At 50.9% G+C, this 16,327-nt stretch overlaps 1 protein-coding gene across 5 annotated transcripts in view; it reads left to right on the forward strand.

The window, feature by feature from the left end:
- Positions 1-16,327, forward strand: part of PLCB4 (phospholipase C beta 4) — a 1,018,018-nt gene that overhangs the window by 812,613 nt on the left and 189,078 nt on the right. For all 5 annotated transcript variants that reach the window (XM_085612653.1, XM_085612654.1, XM_085612650.1 and 2 more), the window contains one exon: positions 1,014-1,218. In XM_085612653.1, coding sequence (XP_085468779.1) covers positions 1,014-1,218 — 205 coding nt within the window. The remainder of the gene's footprint in view (positions 1-1,013; positions 1,219-16,327) is intronic.

The raw sequence follows: 16,327 nt of genomic DNA on the forward strand, positions 1-16,327 counted from the left end.
CGAGGGGTACAGAATAAAAAGGGGCACAAAGCAAAGCGGCGAGCAGGGGGCAGGGGGCACAGAACAGATACAGGCACAAAGTTCACGAGGGCACAGAATCAGTGCCAGGGTAAAGAGGACGGCGAGGGGTACAGAATAAAAGGGGCACAGAGCAAAGCGGCGAGCGGGGGGCAGGGGGCACAGACAGAAACAGGCAAAACAACAGGCAGCAGCGAGAACGTACCTAAGGCCACCACTGGCCACCAGGGATGAGGCGCAGGTGGAGCCTGCGGGTGGTGGAGGGCCTCGACTACTCCGGCGGCAGCAGCGACAGGGAGGGGTGCAGGCGGAGCTGCAGCGGGGGGAGCGACCTACCAGAAGGTCAAGGGTCGCTCTCATCACCGCGCAGCGGCCGCCATATATGGGAAGGTGGGGAGGGAGGAGCAGCTGGGAGGCGGGAGGTGAGGGACGGGTTGACGAATGGGCGCGGAGGGGGCGGGGCCGCAGGGGAAGCATCGGCGGGGGCGGGGGACCGGAGACCGGGGCACAGAAAAGAAAGTGTACAAATCAGGGTCACAGAGGCACAAAAGTCAGCGCGAAGGACGGCGAGGGGTACAGAATAAAAAGGGGCACAAAGCAAAGCTGCGAGTGGGGGGCACAGAACAGATACAGGCACAAAGTTCACAGGGGCACAGAATCAGCGCAAGGGTAAAGAGGACGGCGAGGGGTACAGAATAAAAGGGGCACAGAGCAAAGCGGCGAGCGGGGGGAAGGGGGCACATACAGAAACAGGCAAAACAACAGGCGGCAGTGAGAACGTACCTAAGGCCACCACTGGCCACCAGGGATGAGGCGCAGGTGGAGCCTGCGGGTGGTGGAGGACCTCGACTACTCCGGCGGCAGCAGCAGCGACAGCGGGGGGGGGAGCGACCTACCAGAAGGTCAAGGGTCGCAGAACACACCAAATACACCAAACCCAGCTATGCCTGTTGGCTTTCGCCTTCAGTGATACTTTCTGATTCCTTTCCACTCAGGTGATCCTGCCTGACCTCGCTGTTGTGAGGATCGCAGTGTATGATGACAACAGCAAGCTGATTGGTCAGAGAATCCTGCCTCTAGATGGCCTTCAGGCGGGATACAGGCACATCTCCCTCAGAAACGAAGGCAACAAGCCGCTATCCCTTCCAACAATTTTCTGCAACATTGTTCTGAAAACATATGTGCCTGACGGATTTGGAGGTAAGGAAAGCATATGTAAAATGTTGCACCTGAACTACAGTTTCTTCACAAAATAGTGATGATCCACTTAAAAATAGTCGTCGTAAAATAGTGTTCTTACTTCTATTATTCAGTTATAAACAACACTTTCGTATATAAAATGCTGAGCAGCTACCTCATCAACAATAGCTTAAGCCATTAAGCCAGATGATGCACAAGATAAGCATTTAGACCCATTGGCTAGCATGTGAATGTATACATTGCAGAAATATTTTCTGCAAAAGCATAGGGCCTTATTCGCCAAAGACCTGTACATCTGTACCGACAGATGTGCCCTAAGTATGGTGCAGAATTACTTCTTTCTGGTATTCAACAACAATCCCAGTAGTATGCCTGGAAAGCAGAACCTGGCACAAGCTGATGTTTTTTTCCAGGCATACTACATACAATGACATAACGTACCATCGGGTCATATTACCCTTATTCAGAATTCTACATAGCTAGAGTTCCACACATGTTGCTGGAGCATGCTATGGAAATGCACTTGTTGTCCCCATGGGGAAAACATTTTTCTCCATGGAGAAAGTTCTTCTGCTAGACCCCCACCAAATATAGAGGTGATGTATTCTCCCTCCCATCCTGGAGGAGCAGGTACTCCAGGCCTTGGTTTGAGTAAATCTCTGGCCATTTCTAGACTAGGAAGGGATGAAGTCAGAGTTTTCGCATGCCCCCAAACATAGATGTTTGTGGCCATTCCCAAACCTTCTGGCAAACCATGCAGTGTCACGCCCACTTCCCATCCCTTTAGTGGAATTTACGACTGTGGGTTTCTCCACAGTCATGGCAGAGAAACGCACAGCAGTACATCCATCTTCACTCACCAGGAATTTTTTTGTGAACTCCTGACAGGCATAAATGGAGAAAAGCTTTGCAATAAGCCTAATAAATTGACAAAACACAGACTGCAAAAATCTCAACTATACGTACATTTTGCCCAAAGGCCACTTCTAAGCTATTGCCCACAAATATGGTAGGTTAAAATAGTAATTGAAGCAAGTTTTGAAATATCAGGAAGTGAGTTTGGCTGTATTTAATAATTAAGTATAGGTCGTATTATGAACAGAGGTATTTATCCAAAGTCAAGATTTTGACAGTCTACATTTTGCAGTCCATGTTGCAAAATATGTGTTTGCATTTTATGTACATCAACATGATTCTTTCCCTCATTTATGTTGTCACCTGGCATTGTGGTTTACGCCTTGTCTGTTGGCGTGTATTTATAAAACTCATGATGTATGTTTAAAAATGTTCACGGTATGTCTAAAACCCTCTCACAGTACTCATTCTTCACAGCAAAGAGTACAGAGCGCACAGTTCAGAAACGAAAACAGTTTGAAAGGCTGCCTGTCTTTGACACAACACATTGCATCCAGCCATATAAAAATAATAAAAGGGGGGAGGAAATCATCTCTTTCCACCAAAGTGTTTCTGTGACTAACACAGTTGAAACACCATATCACCCCCAGGCCTGTTGTTTTCCCCAGAAGGAATCTGCCAACTTTTAAGAGAAAAGGAACATGAGCAAGTGTGTCTCAACATTCCCACAGTGTTGTGGACTTGTGGGTAACGGTGTTAGGAGTCAGAAAAGCCTGCCAGAGAACTTCTCAGATATTGTGAAGCCCTTTTCAAAATTATTTATTATTTTAATAAAAATAATATAATTAAGGATTATGACATTCACTATTAATGATTCCACAAACAAAATGGATAAATGGGTAAACACTGGATACACCCCTATCATATCTCATAATCCCTAAGCAACTAGTCTAAGTCCTATCTATATTAGAATGATCTGACCTGCTGCTTGATTATGCCTGAATATTTTAGGACGTCATGTAAAGCCCTGCGTATAACTTAATGCCATTTTGTATAAAGTCATAGCCCTATCTTTGGGTGTCTCTCCAGCAACTGGTACGTCTGCCTTGCCTCAGTACCCGTTGGCTTATATACATTTTTCATATATTATGGTCTATGGGACGAGGAGGGTTTGTTTGTTCTCTGTTGTCATGCCTATTACACAGGATAGCAAGCAATGTCTCTCTTAAGGTTTTAAGAAGCACTCAGAAGCTGCTGTTGTTGTGTCCTGCCATTTGCTCTGATACTGAACCATGTCAGGTCATGTACACGTGCAAGACAGATTCCCAGCTATCATAGGATGTATGTTACTGCAGGGAGTGGAAATATATATTCTATGATTTGTAAACGTGAGAAACAGAAAGCTTCAATTGAGCACATGTTATTTGTATGTCTACAGTCCTACGTTAGTAATTAACAGACATGTCTTTGGTACCTAAACTACTGTCATACACTTCTTTGCATTCAGTGCGCAAACCATGACCATGCTAACATACAGCATATCCTGCGTTATATGCAAAATTATCTAAACACAGAGAAAAAGCCATGACACATGTCACTGTCTCAGAGGCCCTATTCCAAAGAGATGAATCATGAATATTTGGGTACTCATAAATTCCTTTGTTCAAGGTAGTGATCCCAAACTACTTATTTAGATACCCACAGCACTGGCTAAAAAAGGATCTCAGCATGTATTAGAGAGATTTTATTATAAGCTGAGGAATGCATCATGTTTACACCAACGTTACACAGAACCATTGTATTAAGCCAGCCACGATGCAAGCTACATTGCGACCACCGCGCTAGGTGCTATGTGTGGTTGTGTGAAGACTGTGATCTATGGTTTTGTTAAATATTTTGTTCACTGTGCCTTGCTTTCAGTACTTTAGCCAGCTTGTGCTATGATTTGTCAGGGAACATGCAGGATTACTACAAGTCTGCAATGTGGCTTTAGTAGTGGGTCAGATGGTTTGGTTTGACTGTTTGCAGGGGGGAGAGTTTCATGAGTGACAAGCATGTGCAGAGAGGACATTGGTTTGGAGGTTAGGGGGACATTGGGATGCTGGTGGAACCGACCGCCTGACTGCCGTCCTCGAGAGCCCTTTCTGATCGCTGAGGCCAGAAATGTTCCCCCTGCTGTATTACAATGCAACGACTGCTACCGCGGCGGTCGCAGCTGTGGCGGAGCACAAAATCCTCGAATATGTCACTGCAAATGTGTATAAAACTCACATTAAACATGTGAATTGTACACACACGCAAGACATCTGGGGATGTGCCTTCTGCACTATGTACCCCATTGCTGGAGTGTGGCTGAAATTTGCATAGTCCAGTCAACGGGGAAACATACTGCAGACGGACTTACCTGGAATACAACACCCACAGGATCAGAATCATTGGGGTTCAGCTGTCCAGGTGTAGAGGCTACCTGGTGGAAGGGAATCGTGATGGAGACTGCTGGTGAGAAGCGGATTGGGTGACTATGCACCCCAAAACCTTTGTTTCCAACGACTCAAGGCAGCAGGTTGGACCTCCACATTCAGGTCATCGGAAATCCACCTCGTAATACGGACGGCAGGTGTAGATCCCTGTACTGCCCTATGGATGCTGTTTTTCTCCGACCGCCATCTCGGCAGTCGGAAAAAGGCTGTCTAAGTCAGCGATCTTTCAGCGGTCGGTCAAAGTACACGACCGCTTCTGACGAGACCGCGGCGGTCTGATCGCATTCAACTGGACCATGGAAGCTGGTCTTACTGGCATCATAATGAGGCCCTTAGTCACAGATCCAATTAGAAGTTACTAACAGACCCAGGTACCCTTTTTATTAATGATGACAGATCTCTCTTTTATGGCTGCTCATTATCCTATCACTGACTACTGCATGAGCATTAACCCCTTCAGCGCTGCGCGGATTCCCCCGCGGTGCTGAAGGGTTCGAGCGCGGGCGGGGCCATGACGGAACGGTTCCGTCATGAGCACAGCTCAACCGATGCTCATGACGGAACCGTTCCGTCATGGGCATGGAAGGGGTTAACTCATGCCTCTCCAAATTAAGGATTGAAATAAGCCCCTGGGAATGCCACCTGTCCGTAATGTTTCTGCAATGTTTCCACTTTGTGTAGCTGTTGACGAAGCTTCATCCACCTGGATTCAATGTACCTTCTGGTAACACTAGACCAGTCTTTCAATTTGCTAGGTAAACACGCTTTCATTGAGAGGTGTCAAATATTATTATCAAGGGCATTATACCTGCCAGTTATGTAATTTTCACCTCTGTGTGAAATGTCTAAAGAGATCTTGTTTGCTACCCTCACAGAAATCTGAGAAGCTCGGCCTGCAGCTCTACTTCTACCAAAGTCAGTATAACAAAATGCGTCTGGTGCAACTTTGCAAAGCTCATTTTTGCTTTAAAATGTTTCTCAAAACAACCACATCTAAAATTTAAATTAAACTAGTCTCTCACTGTTTTTGTAGTATGAGAACTATAAAATAGTGTATTGATTCCAGAAAATTGTAATTCCTGCTAATTACACTATCTGGACTAGGGAGAATGTCTTTAACCTTTCCATATAGCTCCACAAAGACGGTCTCCGGTCCTGTCCAACTACAGAGTGTTCAGTTAAGTCATGAGGCTAATCTGAGTTTGCTTCCTGGGCTGGTCTTCCACCTGATAGCTTTGAATGATTACAACCGCTTCACTATGTTGAAGTGTGCTCTCTCCAGGATTATTCTGCCTGGGCAATTGCTAGAAAGTAAGGCTGTGTGTGTGTGCTCTTGTAAGGTTTAGGAAGGCCTATTTCTTTACAAGTAAGCCTTCCACCACTTTGAATTGTTACTGAAGGGAACTCTTGGAAAATGGAGAAATGCGTATGTTTAGGGTATTACACCTACAGGAGGCACATAGTATTGTTAGGAAAAGTGATGTGGGAGACTGTAGCCATACTAGCGGCAACCAATCCTAATCCCCTACTGCCTATATCCCATCAGCACATGAATCCAAAAAAATAGCAACTTCCACACTCTACTGTAGAAGAAAGTGTACTTTGTCTGTTGGACAAAAACTGAGTGAGTTACTCCAGCCTCTAGGTTCAATCTTTGCTTCCAAGTACTTGCTCAGTGGTTATGTAAGAAAACCTTCTGACCTTGTGTGCAGGGTTTCAGGACTCTAGGCCTTTCCATAGGCTGCTCGCTGCATGATAGGAAATTTGCCCCTAAATATGGTGTGTTGCCTGGAAGCCTAAAGGTCTTTGAGGAAACCTGCTAAAAGATTGGAAATGCCCTCTATTTACTAGTAAGCTTCTCAAAAGAAATGTGGACACGTGCAAGTAATAGAGGACCCCTTAACCATTTAACTAAACAGCTTAGTTGACTGGAGTCATTCCTGACAAAATAGTATCAGAAATTGCTTAAAAAACGTCTTTGTCCTAAACATCGTTGTTAGACCTGGCACCTTGGCGTGAGTTTCCCTTCCACTTTTTGATGGTGTGCCTCGATTGTTTTGCTGGTGTTGTCCGCTCAGGGCACTGCGCCACGGCTAATCCGTGCCGCAGTGCAAGTGCTCCCTAAGTAAAGTGTACCTGTAATTGATGTCCATGATTGGTTTATTGGATTCGCTGTCAGTCCCCAGTAAAGTGCACCAGGGGTGCCAGGGCTTGTGAATGCCAATGCTGCTGGTGGGCTTGCAGCGCTGGTTGCGCCACCCACGGAAGCGGCCTTGTAAAGTGTGCCTAGGGTCTGCCACCGCAGACCCTGTGCGCGGTCCGGGACCGTCGCGCTGACTGCGCAAGTGCCCCCACTTGCCAGTCCCTAAACCTTCCCTTACCTACATATTAGCCACCCCTCTGGTAGGCCCAAGGGCAGGGTGCATTGTAGGCATAAGGTAGGACATGCCCTGATGTGTGTGGCATGTCTTAGTAGTGAATTACAGCCCTTGTCGTTCTTCACTATTGAAGGCTACCTGCTCTCCATAGGCCAGAATGGGCTGCCGGGATCACGCCAACGCTGTGACCCCAGTGGACTCAGAGAGCATGGTAGAGTGTCAAGTTTGGTATGCCTGAACTCAGAATAATAAAATACTTCTTGTAGTCAAGTTTATTTTAATATCCTGGGTTTGTAAATACTACTTTTAGAAAGTTAGTATTTACTGACCTGACCATCTCAGTCCACCTCTGCTGTGTGTATGTGTTCTGCCTGGCAACAGTAAGGAGCAGGGTTGGGGAATCCCCAGAGACAGGTTGGCTGCCAGGTGGTGGGTAGAGAGGTGACACCTGGATGGGTGGGAGGAGTACACCTTGACTCTTGAATAGACCTGTGCTCTGCCACCACAAAGCCGGCGCCACCCCCTGTGGGGCGGCTGATGTCTCTGCCCTGCTGCTGAAAGGAAAGAGCAGAGTCACCATAACAAAGTGCTCCAGAACTGGACTGAGCCAGGCCTAGGCCCCCTGGCGCTAAAGAACAAAAGAATCATGGTATAAAAGTAGGAGCCTGGCTCCTAAGAAATCAGAATCCTGTTTACCACAAAGAACCTCTGCCCGACTAGAAGGAGAAGAAGACGCCGGAGGAGCTGGCCTGCTGCTTGCCTTGCTGAGAAAGGAGAGGAAGAGACTTACTGAAAAGACTTTGCTACTTTGTGCTTGAACATTCTCCAAGGGCTTGATCTGAGCTTGCCCCCTGAACTGAACCCCAGGAACAGTGGGTTCTCTGTGCTTTTGCTCGTCCTCCAATTCGAGCCGTGTGTGCATCCCGCTGGAAAGAGACTGCGCCCCTCATCGCCCCTCCTAGGGCCGTGACACTCAGAAGCTCGCCTGCCTCAAACCCGTGAGAGCCCCGCTCCGTCCCGAGCCGCTCTCTGTCCCCGGGCCAGGCCGCTTGCATCCCTGTCCCCGCCTGCTACTGGAGCGCGCTGACCGCGCTATCACCCCTCCCGCCGGAAGCCGTCCGACGACTGTGATCTACGCCGGGTCATCCAGCTGCACTGACCGTGCCCTGTGACCCCGCTTCGCTATCCCCGGACATCTCAGGCCGCGCCGCCCCCGCTGTGGAGACCCTCCTGCACCGCCGTGCTAAAGGGTCGCTGGCCGCGCCTGCCTACGTGCCCACACCTGCTGATTGAGGACCCAAGAACACTTCCCAAGCTGAGAGTCGCACCGACCTGTGCCGGCTCTCCACATCACGAAAGAAGTTCCAGCATCGGGCTCGGGGCCCGCAACGCCTTATTTCCCCGTTCACAGGAGTCGATCTCTGTGAGTACTGGAACCACAAGTAACATTTGCAAGAGAACTACAAAGTATCTATTTGAAGCTACGAACAACGAACATTTGCCCGCTTTACAATCTGGTGGCATAGCGAAAACGTTATTGGTCTTGTGATAAGTCTGCTGAGATATATATACCTTATTTTTACATAAAGAATCGTATTTTTATATATATCCAAGTCTGGTGTCCGTTTCTGGGGGGATTGATGTATTTACTGTGTGTACGATTGTAAGTGCTTAACCAACAACGCCTGAGGAATCGCCTTGGCTGCTCACGCCACGCACCTAGAGGGTGAGCAAGGGTCATTCGCGAGGGGTTATTCTGCGCCCTGACGTGGAGGAGAGGGTTCCTGCTTGACACAAGGGCAACCTTGCGCCAACCAGAGATCCCCGACTCTAACATTGGTGGCAGCGGTTGGGATTTCGGATTTGCACTTGTAATTTGCATACAGTGAATTATTAATCACCAGATAGTGAGAGCAGACCAAATAACGCAGCCACAGGTTTTTAATTGTTGAACTTTGTTGAGACATCTGCCATTACTGCAACCATGCCTGGCTCGCTCTCTGCTGGAAGAGCGCTCTCTGTGATTTCTGGAATAGATGAGGTGGATTGGGAGAGACTGGAAGGCTACACGATGGAGCAATTGAAAGGCTACAGTGTAAAATTCAGAGTCCCCCATGCTGGATGCAAGAGGAAGCCCCAGTACACCAAGGCGTTGAGAGCCTGGAAGGAGTCACGAGACCTACGGAATGCGGGGGACATCGTTCCACCCGACAACCTTGAGGAGCCCAGCAGAGTCCGGTCGCCAGAGGAGCTGGCAGACAGGGCAGCCGACAGGGCGCATGCAATGGAGATGGCAAAGTTGGCCGGACAAATGGAAATGGAAAAGCAGAAGTTGGCCCTGGAGGCACAACAACGCCAAATGGATCATGATATAAGATTGAAGGAGTTGGAGCTGAAGGCGAAAAGTTTGGACACCGCTCCTTCTGGTGGCAGCACTCCACCAGCGCAGGTAGAGTCCAAGGTGTACATCCCCAAAGATGTAGTAAAGGAGTATTTTAGAAAGGATGACATAGGGCAGTGGTTTAGAGCCTACGAGGTGGCCATGTCCTCACACCGGGTCCCTGAGAAAGACTGGGGAGCGGGGTTGTGGGGAAGGTTCCTTGCGGAAGGGCGGGACACACTGTTAGATTTGCCCTTAGAAGTCCAGACCTCATACCCCCATATGAAGGAAGCTTTAATGACCAGGTATGGGTTAACTCCTGAGCTATATAGACAGAGGTTCAGGGAGACCAAGAAGATCCCTGAGAGTACGTATGTGGAGTATGGGACCTTTTTCTGCAGAGCGCTGGATGGTTGGGTGAAGGGTAGCAAAGTGAATGATTATCAAGGGCTGCTTGATTTAATTGCATGGGAGCACTTGTCCAGTCAATGTTTTCCTGAGCTACGCCAGCACCTGATAGATAGCAAGCTGTCCAACCCGAGGAAGCTTGCTGAGGAGGCGGACCGCTGGCTCAGCACCAGGGTCCACAAGGGTCAAGTGGGAGACTCCGCCAAAGGTGGGCAGGGTCCCCAGCAGAAGAGTGGGGGGGACAAGGGTAAACAGAAGGGGTTCCAAAAAGGCCCCCAAAGTAATTCCCAAGGGAACCAGCAGAAGGGTTCTCAGCCTCCCCCACCCCCGCAGCAGAACGGGGCCCCGACAGGTAGACCTGTTCCAAAGGGGCCCTTCAATTGTTATAGGTGTGGTGACCCGGGTCACATTGCCTCTGATCCTAAGTGTCGCCTGTTTGGTAAGACCGCACCCACTGGTGCTCCACCCCGGCAAGTAGCTAGTGTTAACTTTGGGGAGGAGGTAGCAGTCCAGGAGGGTGGGGGTCCCGGGCAGATGACCCTAGTCTCGCTAGGAGACAGTGAGATGGTCCCTGTAACCTACCTGCCCTCTAACACTAAAAAATATGGGCAAGTGGTGACCATCAATGGAAAGAAGGTTGAGGCTCTTAGAGATACAGGAGCCAGCGTGACCTCGGTGAGGCAACACCTGGTGTCTCAAGAGCAAATTGTACCCAATGCCTACTGTAGGGTTGTCAATGCTGACAACGTAGAGAGTCGTTGTCCAATGGCTCAAGTTCCCTTTGAGTGGGGGGAGGTCTCTGGTACTCTACAAGTCGCTGTGAGAACTGACATGCCTGTAGACTGTCTGCTAGGGAACGACCTGGAGAGTTCCCCTTGGGAAAAGGTGGAGAAGACCACGCATCTGAGGATGGTGGGTCTACCCGACTGGGCGTGCGTGACCACCCGGTCCATGGCAGCCAGTAGGGGTGTTGAGAGGGTCCTGGAGCCTGAGGGAGAGGTCCAGGAACCGGCCTTAGGGAGAAGGCGCAGGAGGCGCGGGAAACCGGCCCCCGAAGTTCCCACGGCCCAGGAGGAAGTAGACCCTGAGGGGGATGCTCTGGAGCCTACCGGGGAACAGATTGCCGAACTGGGAGATCTGCCTGAGCTGACCCATTGGCAGCAAGAAGGAGGTCCCTCCAGGGAGGAATTCTGCAGGGAGCAGAAAGAATGCCCTTCTCTCGTAGGTATGCGGCAACAGGCTGCAGACCAGGCCAATGGTGTTCAGGCCAAAACACACTACGTGTACTGGGAGAGTGACCTCCTGTATTCCGAGCCTAAGGCTGCTGAACCTGGGTCAGCCCGTGTGCTGGTGGTACCCCAGAAGTTCAGAACCTTCCTACTGGGGCTGGCTCACGATGTGCCGTTAGCAGGACATTTGGGGATGGACAAGACCTATGACAGGCTTGTCACCCACTTTTACTGGCCCCAAATGCATAAGAATTCAGATTCCTACTGCAGAACCTGTCAGACTTGCCAGGCAAGTGGTAAGAGCGGAGGGAAGCATAAGGCTCCTCTGCAACCTTTCCCTGTGGTCGGTACGCCATTCCAACGAGTGGGTATTGATATTGTGGGGCCTCTGGACCCCAAGACAGCCCTGGGCAACAGGTTCATCCTGGTCTTGGTGGACCATGCCACCCGGTACCCTGAAGCCATCCCTCTGAGGACAGTGACGGCCCCCGTGGTGGGACGGGCACTGATGGGAATTTTCTCCCGAGTGGGATTCCCTCTAGAGGTGGTGAGCGACAGGGGGACCAATTTCATATCCACGTATATGAAATCCCTGTGGAAGGAGTGTGGGGTAACTTACAAGTTCACCACTCCTTACCATCCCCAAGGAAATGGGTTGGTTGAGAGATTCAACCGAACCCTCAAAGGCATGATCATGGGCCTGGACGGTCCAATGAGGCGTAAGTGGGACGTCCTCTTGCCATGCCTGCTCTTCGCTTACCGAGAGGTGCCACAGAAGTCTCTAGGATTCAGCCCCTTTGAGCTTCTGTATGGTCACCCGGTAAGAGGACCTCTGAGTTTGGTAAAGGAAGGCTGGGAGCAATCTCCCAGGAAACCTCCCCAGAATGTATATAGTTACATGCTGGCCTTCCGAAACCAGACTCGGCGTTTCAGGCAACTTGCTGAGGCAAATCTGGAAGCCAGCCAGGAGGAGATGAAGCGGTGGTACGACCGGAATGCCACTCTGGTAGAGCTTCAACCTGGACAAAAGGTGTGGGTCTTGGCCCCAGTGGAGCCGTGTGCACTTCAGGATAAGTGGACAGGTCCATTTGAGGTTGTGGAGCGCAAAAGTCCTATCACCTACTTGGTGGACATGCAGACTCCCAGGAACCCTTTGAGGGTCCTACATGTTAACCGCCTTAAGCCCCACTTAGAGAGGACCGAAGTGGGCATGCTGCTGGCCACTGATGATGGAATGGAAGAGGAGACCGAGCCTCTTCCTGACCTCTTAGTGGCCTCTGAGAAAGATGGGTCAGTGGATGGAGTTAACCTCTCACCCACCCTGACGCCCGAACAACAGGAAGACTGCCGCCACTTGCTGGGACAATTTTCCGACCGATTCTCCCTGGTTCCTGGTGTCACAGATTGGTGCGTCCATGATGTGGACACAGGAGACAGCTTACCTGTGAAGCACAAGGCTTACAGGGTAACTGACAGGGTCAGAGCTTGCATCAAGGAGGAGGTCTCCAAAATGCTTGCGCTAGGGGTGGTTGAGTCCTCCAGCAGTCCTTGGTCCAGCCCCGTGGTCTTGGTCCCAAAGGCTGCTGCGCCGGGAGCCACACCTGAACTCCGGTTCTGTGTGGACTACAGAGGACTCAATTCAGTCACGAAGACTGACGCGCACCCCATCCCCAGAGCTGATGAGCTCATTGATCGGCTGGGGGCTGCCCGGTTCCTCAGTACGTTTGATTTAACGTCTGGGTACTGGCAGATCGCCTTGACCGATGGGGCCAAAGAGAGGTCAGCATTCTCTACACCAGATGGGCACTTCCAGTTTCGAGTCATGCCATTTGGAATGAAGAATGCCCCTGCCACCTTTCAGAGGTTGGTCAACCAGGTACTGGTTGGGCTGGATGCGTTCAGTGCCGCCTACCTGGATGACATCGCAGTGTTCAGTGCCACCTGGCCTGAACACCTGCGCCACCTCTGGGAAGTGTTGATGGCGCTGCGCCGAGCAGGCCTCACGATCAAGGCAAGCAAGTGCCAGATCGGGCAGGGTTCCGTGGTGTACTTGGGACACCAAGTGGGGAGCGGCAAGGTGGCACCCTTGCAACCCAAAATTGAAACCATCCTGGCTTGGGAACCCCCCAAGACGCAGACCGCAGTGAGGGCCTTCCTGGGGCTCACTGGGTACTACAGGAGGTTTGTCAAGGGCTATGGAACGATCGTTGCCCCCTTGACAGAGCTGACTTCGAAGAAGCAGCCCCGGAACGTGATTTGGACTGACACCTGTCAGAAAGCTTTCGACACCATGAAGACTGCCATGTGCACGGCGCCCGTGCTCTTGGCCCCTGACTTCTCCAGGGAATTCCTAGTGCAGACAGACGCTTCAGAGCATGGTGTGGGGGCTGTTCTTTCACAGATGACTGAGGAGGGCTGGGACCAACCCGTAGCCTTCATCAGTAGGAGGTTACTTCCACGGGAAAGTAGGTGGAGTGCAATTGAGCGAGAAGCCTTTGCTGTGGTCTGGGCGCTGAAGAAGCTAAGACCCTACTTGTTTGGGTCTCACTTCCGGGTTCAGACGGACCACAGGCCCCTCAGATGGTTGATGCAAATGAGGGGTGAAAACCCGAAGCTGTTGAGGTGGTCCATCTCCCTACAGGGTATGGACTTTACGGTGGAACACCGTCCTGGTACAGATCACGCCAACGCTGACGGTCTGTCCAGGTATTTCTGCCTTAGTGACGAGGAACCCCCTGGGCAAGGGTAGTTCTCCCCACATTTCAGCTGGAGGGGACACGTGTTAGACCTGGCACCTTGGCGTGAGTTTCCCTTCCACTTTTTGATGGTGTGCCTCGATTGTTTTGCTGGTGTTGTCCGCTCAGGGCACTGCGCCACGGCTAATCCGTGCCGCAGTGCAAGTGCTCCCTAAGTAAAGTGTACCTGTAATTGATGTCCATGATTGGTTTATTGGATTCGCTGTCAGTCCCCAGTAAAGTGCACCAGGGGTGCCAGGGCTTGTGAATGCCAATGCTGCTGGTGGGCTTGCAGCGCTGGTTGCGCCACCCACGGAAGCGGCCTTGTAAAGTGTGCCTAGGGTCTGCCACCGCAGACCCTGTGCGCGGTCCGGGACCGTCGCGCTGACTGCGCAAGTGCCCCCACTTGCCAGTCCCTAAACCTTCCCTTACCTACATATTAGCCACCCCTCTGGTAGGCCCAAGGGCAGGGTGCATTGTAGGCATAAGGTAGGACATGCCCTGATGTGTGTGGCATGTCTTAGTAGTGAATTACAGCCCTTGTCGTTCTTCACTATTGAAGGCTACCTGCTCTCCATAGGCCAGAATGGGCTGCAGGGATCACGCCAACGCTGTGACCCCAGTGGACTCAGAGAGCATGGTAGAGTGTCAAGTTTGGTATGCCTGAACTCAGAATAATAAAATACTTCTTGTAGTCAAGTTTATTTTAATATCCTGGGTTTGTAAATACTACTTTTAGAAAGTTAGTATTTACTGACCTGACCATCTCAGTCCACCTCTGCTGTGTGTATGTGTTCTGCCTGGCAACAGTAAGGAGCAGGGTTGGGGAATCCCCAGAGACAGGTTGGCTGCCAGGTGGTGGGTAGAGAGGTGACACCTGGATGGGTGGGAGGAGTACACCTTGACTCTTGAATAGACCTGTGCTCTGCCACCACAAAGCCGGCGCCACCCCCTGTGGGGCGGCTGATGTCTCTGCCCTGCTGCTGAAAGGAAAGAGCAGAGTCACCATAACAAAGTGCTCCAGAACTGGACTGAGCCAGGCCTAGGCCCCCTGGCGCTAAAGAACAAAAGAATCATGGTATAAAAGTAGGAGCCTGGCTCCTAAGAAATCAGAATCCTGTTTACCACAAAGAACCTCTGCCCGACTAGAAGGAGAAGAAGACGCCGGAGGAGCTGGCCTGCTGCTTGCCTTGCTGAGAAAGGAGAGGAAGAGACTTACTGAAAAGACTTTGCTACTTTGTGCTTGAACATTCTCCAAGGGCTTGATCTGAGCTTGCCCCCTGAACTGAACCCCAGGAACAGTGGGTTCTCTGTGCTTTTGCTCGTCCTCCAATTCGAGCCGTGTGTGCATCCCGCTGGAAAGAGACTGCGCCCCTCATCGCCCCTCCTAGGGCCGTGACACTCAGAAGCTCGCCTGCCTCAAACCCGTGAGAGCCCCGCTCCGTCCCGAGCCGCTCTCTGTCCCCGGGCCAGGCCGCCTGCATCCCTGTCCCCGCCTGCTACTGGAGCGCGCTGACCGCGCTATCACCCCTCCCGCCGGAAGCCGTCCGACGACTGTGATCTACGCCGGGTCATCCAGCTGCACTGACCGTGCCCTGTGACCCCGCTTCGCTATCCCCGGACATCTCAGGCCGCGCCGCCCCCGCTGTGGAGACCCTCCTGCACCGCCGTGCTAAAGGGTCGCTGGCCGCGCCTGCCTACGTGCCCACACCTGCTGATTGAGGACCCAAGAACACTTCCCAAGCTGAGAGTCGCACCGACCTGTGCCGGCTCTCCACATCACGAAAGAAGTTCCAGCATCGGGCTCGGGGCCCGCAACGCCTTATTTCCCCGTTCACAGGAGTCGATCTCTGTGAGTACTGGAACCACAAGTAACATTTGCAAGAGAACTACAAAGTATCCATTTGAAGCTACGAACAACGAACATTTGCCCGCTTTACAATCTGGTGGCATAGCGAAAACGTTATTGGTCTTGTGATAAGTCTGCTGAGATATATATACCTTATTTTTACATAAAGAATCGTATTTTTATATATATCCAAGTCTGGTGTCCGTTTCTGGGGGGATTGATGTATTTACTGTGTGTACGATTGTAAGTGCTTAACCAACAACGCCTGAGGAATCGCCTTGGCTGCTCACGCCACGCACCTAGAGGGTGAGCAAGGGTCATTCGCGAGGGGTTATCCTGCGCCCTGACGTGGAGGAGAGGGTTCCTGCTTGACACAAGGGCAACCTTGCGCCACCCAGAGATCCCCGACTCTAACAATCGTCCTTTCTGTGTTCTTAATATTGCCTGCTCTGTTATGGGTAGTAAATCCACCTTTGTAGGTATTTCGGAAGACATAGAGGGCTGACAAGCATCATTCTAACGTGCAACTCTATAATACTCAAGAAGAGACTGGTCCTTCAGCGTTTTCACCTAAGAAAAACGATTGATGACAGTGTCGAACCAAAGGCATCATGGTCATCCTGCTAGATACATGCAACAGCCTTGATCCACTGACACAAATCCAGATAGTACACCAAGAAACCTGCAGCTAAAGAACTGGTAGAGTGACTATCAAATGTGCAATTGACATCCTGCAGTGGCTAGTCGTCTTTGGACACCCCTTTATCATACTCACTCCATTCGATGCCAAATGGG

The sequence above is a fragment of the Triturus cristatus genome, chromosome 6 (genome assembly GCF_964204655.1).
Source record: "Triturus cristatus chromosome 6, aTriCri1.1, whole genome shotgun sequence".
NCBI lineage: Eukaryota > Metazoa > Chordata > Amphibia > Caudata > Salamandridae > Triturus > Triturus cristatus.